Genomic DNA, 5,361 nt, shown 5'->3' with positions numbered 1-5,361 from the left:
AGAATACATCATCAGACCAGAATAATGCAGAATATATCATCTCTGAATTTTATTTTTATTCATATAGTTGAGAGAGAGTACATAATTTCATATTGAATTAAATCCCCTTATATATTAAATTAGAAGTCACTTTAGTGAATTCTTGCCACGTGGCAATCATGATTTCATTGATCGATTGTTTTTTTTTAATAATTAAAACATCGATGTCTCTTTCTTCGATCTCTTTTTTCTTCGACGTTCACTACGAAGTCTCTTTTTTCGTTCTCTTTTTTTTCTGCAACACCTAAAGCTTACATTCGAAGAAGCTTGCTATGCGCTAGGGTTGATGGATGATGACAAGGAATACGTAGAAGCTATCAAAGATGCCAGCTTTTTTTAGTTCTGGCACGTATACTCGGAAGCTTTTTGCGAGAATGTTGGTATCCAGCTGCTTATCTCAGCCTCATGTTGTGTGGGAGGCTACTTGGGAGTATCTTACCGAAGATGTCCTTTACAAGAAGCGGAGAGAAACAGGACGACTTGGTAAGAATTTTTTTAATAAATATTTTTATATAGAATCTAACTCAGGTATTTAATAAAATTATCAAACTTGCAGATATGAACTTAACCATAGAACAGATCAAAAATATTTCTCTTACTGAGATTGAAAATCATTTGCTCAGCAATGGTCGCAGCCTCAAAAAATGGAAGCTCATGCCAAAGCCAGAAGATTTTGGATGTTACAACGGCAATCGCCTTATAGATGATGAGCTTAAATATGTTGTGGAAGATCAGCTTAAGGAAAATGAAACACTCATGGCGATGATAACAGATGAGCAAAGAAGAGTATACAACCAGATTTCGGATGCAGTTTTAAATGATAGCGGTGGAGTGTTCTTTCTTTATGGTTATGGAGGCACAGGAAAAACCTTCGTATACAAAGCACTCTCATCAGCCATCCGATCTAGAGGTATGATTGTCTTAAATACTGCATCTAGTGGAATCGCTGCATTATTGTTGGAAGGAGGTAGAACTGCACATTTCAGATTTGGTATTCCGATAGACATAGATGAATTCAGTACTTGCAAGAAAATGGAGCCAGGATCAGATCATGCAGAACTGGTTAAAGCGGCAAAGCTAATTGTATGGGATGAGGCGCCTATGATGAGCAGGCACTGTTTCGAGACTTTGGATTGCAGTATGCGTGATATTATTAGATCTTCTGAAGACAAGCCTTTTGGGGGTAAAGTTGTTGTTTTCGGTGGTGATTTCAGACAGATTTTACCGGTTATACCTGGAGGAGGTAGAGCAGAGACTGTTTTGGCGGCTCTGAATTCGTCATATCATTGGGAGCACTGCAAAGTTTTGAAGCTAACAAAAAACATGAGATTGCTTGCTGGTCTTACTGATGATGCAACAAAAGAGCTTGAATCTTTCTCAAAATGGATTTTGGATATTGGAGATGGAAAAATAAATTTGCATAACGACGACCAAGTTGAGATTGACATCCCTTCGGATTTGCTGATAACAAACAGTGGAGAAGATCCTATTCAAACTATTGCAAAAGAGGTTTATGGATAATCTTTTCGGACGTCAACAGATAAGGATTTGTATAGATATCGAGCCATTCTGACTCCCACAAATGATGAAGTGGATAAGATAAATGATTACATGCTTTCTCAGTTGCCAGGTAACAATTTTTATCATTAAGTCTTATGTTCTACTAACTATTTATATGTCTTTAAAGAAAATGATTTAGATGTAATGCTTTCAGGTGAAAAGAAGGTTTACCTTAGCTCTGACAACATTATTCCATCTGATGTTGACATAAAAGAAAATGTGGTATATCCTACAGAGTTTTTGAACAGTGTTAAAATCGATGGACTGCCTAGACACTGTTTAAAGCTCAACGGTGGTGCTCCTATCTTGTGTCTTTGTAACATGGATGTTACGGATGGCTTATGCAATGGTACTCGGCTGATTGTTACTCAGTTATTGCCCCATGTGATACAAGGTAGAATTATAACGGGCAACGATATTTCCGGAGAGTCAGTTTGGATCCCGAGAATGTTCGTCACACCACCTGACACAAAGTTTCCCTTCAAAATGCGTCGAAAACAGTTTCCATTTACGTTGGCTTTTGCGATGACTATCAATAAAAGTCAAGGTCAAACGCTGGAAATGTCTGTTTGTTTCTACCTAGACTAGTGTTCTCTCATGGCCAATTATATGTTGCACTTTCGAGAGTAAAGTCGAAATCTGGATTAAAAATCCTAATAACGGATAAACAAGGGAAGCCGCAGACAAAAACAACGAATGTTGTCTACAAACAAGTTTTTCAGAATATTTCATAGTGAACGGTACGCAATTTTAGTCTATTTTTATTCGATAGAAATTTTGAATTATTAAATTCTTACAATTGTTTTTTTTTTCTTCTATTAATAGATAGAACAATCTCTTACGAAAGACGGGTTGTAGTTGACTACAAACCAGTTTTAAGACTATTTCGATAACGGTATGTCAATTTAATATAGTTTTCGTCTCAAAAAAATTAAGAAATATATTAGGCTATTTGATATCGTACGATTGCTAACAAAATTATATAATTTTTTGCAGGTTTCGATAGGAACTTTTTTTATCGAGAATTGTACTTCTTATTTTATATTACTTATGGATTATATTTCAATTTTTATCATATTTTCTTTTAATATGCCACTGTTTTTTAAAAATATAAAAAAACAGAAATTTAATATTTCACCTAAAATATACAATTACAGAATTTATACAACACAATTTCACTTAGTGTAATATAAATTTTTTTCCTTTTAAAACTAAACACTATTAATTTTTCCATATTTTGAATAGTTTAACAAATTGCACAGGGTGCTCTGAAAAAAAAGTTATGCGACTCGTTCTTTATCTCTACCATACTGCAACTAGAAGATTTGCGCACACCCTGTCTCAGCATTGAAACTCTCACTTGTCCCACTTTTTCCCACATTGAAGATGCATGGTATATGTAAGTATCAACTTCCTTGCACTTGCAATACATGGAAATCAATAAGTTCACTATTGAAGGTCCGTTTCCATCAAAATCCAACTCAACCGATATCACAGTATATTTTCATGCCCGCACAAATTAAAAATAGGGAAATTAGGCCTATTAACCATACAAAAAACATAAATTTACTAACTAACCAAAATCTTTTCCTCTCTCCTGCTTTCTCTTCCTATCTCTCTCTTGCTTCTCTCTACGAATCTAATTTCTATTTTTTTTTTTGGTTATTTGGCAAATAAGCCTTTAAAAATATGTGTGAGTGTAATTTTCTCCTGATATAGTAGACGATAAAACGTAATTTTCAAACAATAGATTTGAATGTATATTTTGTTAAGTGAACAACTGAATAATTTTCTCACTAATGCTCATAAAAGTTAATAATATATATTTTTGATCAAACAAATTAATAATACTTTAAATAAAAAAACTAATACAATATACAATATAAAACGCAAATAAAGACAAAACATCTTGCGTCTACTGATTCTTATTTAAAATATTTATTTTTGGATTTTAAGATAAAGATTTTTTTTGTTAAAAGGGTTAATTTAAAAGATAATACCTGAAACCCTAGAGATAAATGTGAGAGTAAGCATGACCATCAACAAAGGTAGCAAAAGAGATGCAAATTTCTTGGTTGCCATTAGTTATGTTTTTATAGGTTGCACCAACTTGTTATCTTGATGTCTTCTTGCAAAGAAAATAAAACGTACAGAAAAGAAATATATACAATTTCGACATTAGAATAAATTCCTGTGTAAAAGAGATGCAAGTTTTTGGGGAAATGCTTACGATGAGTATGAACTGGCTATAAAAATTCTTGGCTTTTATATTTATGTTTATGAACTGATCATTGTATGGTCATGTAAGTGATATATATATATACAAACTTCCGTATCTCTTATAAAGAATATTGTCTGATTTTTCCATATGAAAAACTTTGAACGTAAATTTGTTCAACGAAATTATTATTTACCATATATTCCCTCCATTTCATATTAAGTGTCGTTACAAAATAAATGTCTTTTTCAATTTTCAATACAAAATTTATTAATTTTATGCAAAATTTTATCTTTCTATTGGTTGAAATATGGTTAGCTGTATAGGTAATAGTGTTTTTTTTATAGGAAATGTACAAAATTAATTGTTTTCTTAATCCGTGTGCCGAAACCTAAAACGAAACTTATAATGAAACAGAGAAAGTAATAAATAGTTTACCTATTTTGGCTGTTTCATAACAAGACTTTGACTGTAGTTATTATTTCCTCAGTTTCTATTTTATAAGAGGTGTATTCAATTTAGGATCTGAAAAGATTTGAATGTTAATGAATTTGGTGAATTAGGGAAAACTACTATATTTTTATTATTAAAATTCTTTGAAAATTCTTTTCTCTTATAATTGATTCAAGGATAATAATTGTACACCCGCTCAATGAAAATCAAATGAATAACTATAAAATTAAAAAAAATAACTAAGACTCATTACTTTTAGAAGTATTTTAAATAATTTTTAAAAACAACTAGTGATATTAAGGGATTCGGTATAAATTCCTAGCTAGCTAAATATATAATAATATGCATCTTATAGTTTTTAGTGAGTGAAAAAATGTTGACATTTTCTGTTTGATTGTGCTTAATGAGTTTTACAATCCTGATTTTGTTCCAATAATTTTATCTCATTTTCTTTTCATGAAAAAAAATTGGAAAAATGAAGAAGAAAATGAGCAAATATAATAATATTCATAATCTCTTTGACATTCATTGATTGTCACTTTCGTATGTCGACTTATGAATTTTTAGTATTCAAATTCTTTAGCTAAGCTTTCACTAAAATGGAATAATGATTTTGTATATTTATAAATTGGTATTTTCAATTAGTTGTAATAAATTAATTAATATGCATATACAGAGAAAAGATAGCTATGTGTTTCCTAATATTCTGTTTAAGGAATAACAAAATTGTATTGAGATTAGTGGTTACTGCTTAGCAAATAATTTACTGTTTAATCTATAGCTTATAATTTCAAAAGAAATGTAGAAGATATAGAAATAGAGCTATTAATTTTAAGAACTACTTCATTACATGTTAAATAGAGCACTGGTTTAGAACTTCCGTTATATGCAATGACATTGGTTTGGTTTCACCTGGATTTGATCTGTAAGAACATTATGCTAGTAGTTATGGGTGCTTAGTGCCGGCCCTGAGCATGTGCTCAGAGTGCGTTTGCACTCGGTCCCCTTTTGTCTTTTATTTTTACAAAAGAAATTAGGGCCCTATTTTATATAAAGCACATGTTTAGGGTCTTCTTTTAAAAATCATGTTT

At 31.4% G+C, this 5,361-nt stretch overlaps 1 protein-coding gene across 1 annotated transcript; it reads left to right on the top strand.

Moving 5' to 3' along the window:
- The first annotated feature begins 413 nt into the window (after nucleotides 1–413).
- Nucleotides 414–2,187, top strand: LOC106339187 (ATP-dependent DNA helicase pif1-like). Its single transcript, XM_013777984.1, has 4 exons — nucleotides 414–522; nucleotides 596–1,548; nucleotides 1,663–1,669; nucleotides 1,754–2,187. The coding sequence occupies exons 1-4, from the start codon at nucleotides 414–416 to the stop codon at nucleotides 2,185–2,187; spliced, it is 1,503 nt and encodes a 500-aa protein (XP_013633438.1).
- The last annotated feature ends 3,174 nt before the right edge of the window (nucleotides 2,188–5,361 follow it).

This window comes from Brassica oleracea, chromosome C4, assembly GCF_000695525.1.
Source record: "Brassica oleracea var. oleracea cultivar TO1000 chromosome C4, BOL, whole genome shotgun sequence".
Lineage (NCBI taxonomy): Eukaryota > Viridiplantae > Streptophyta > Magnoliopsida > Brassicales > Brassicaceae > Brassica > Brassica oleracea.
Note: the sequence above shows the minus strand (reverse complement) of the source record. Positions and strands in the feature narration are given on the sequence as shown.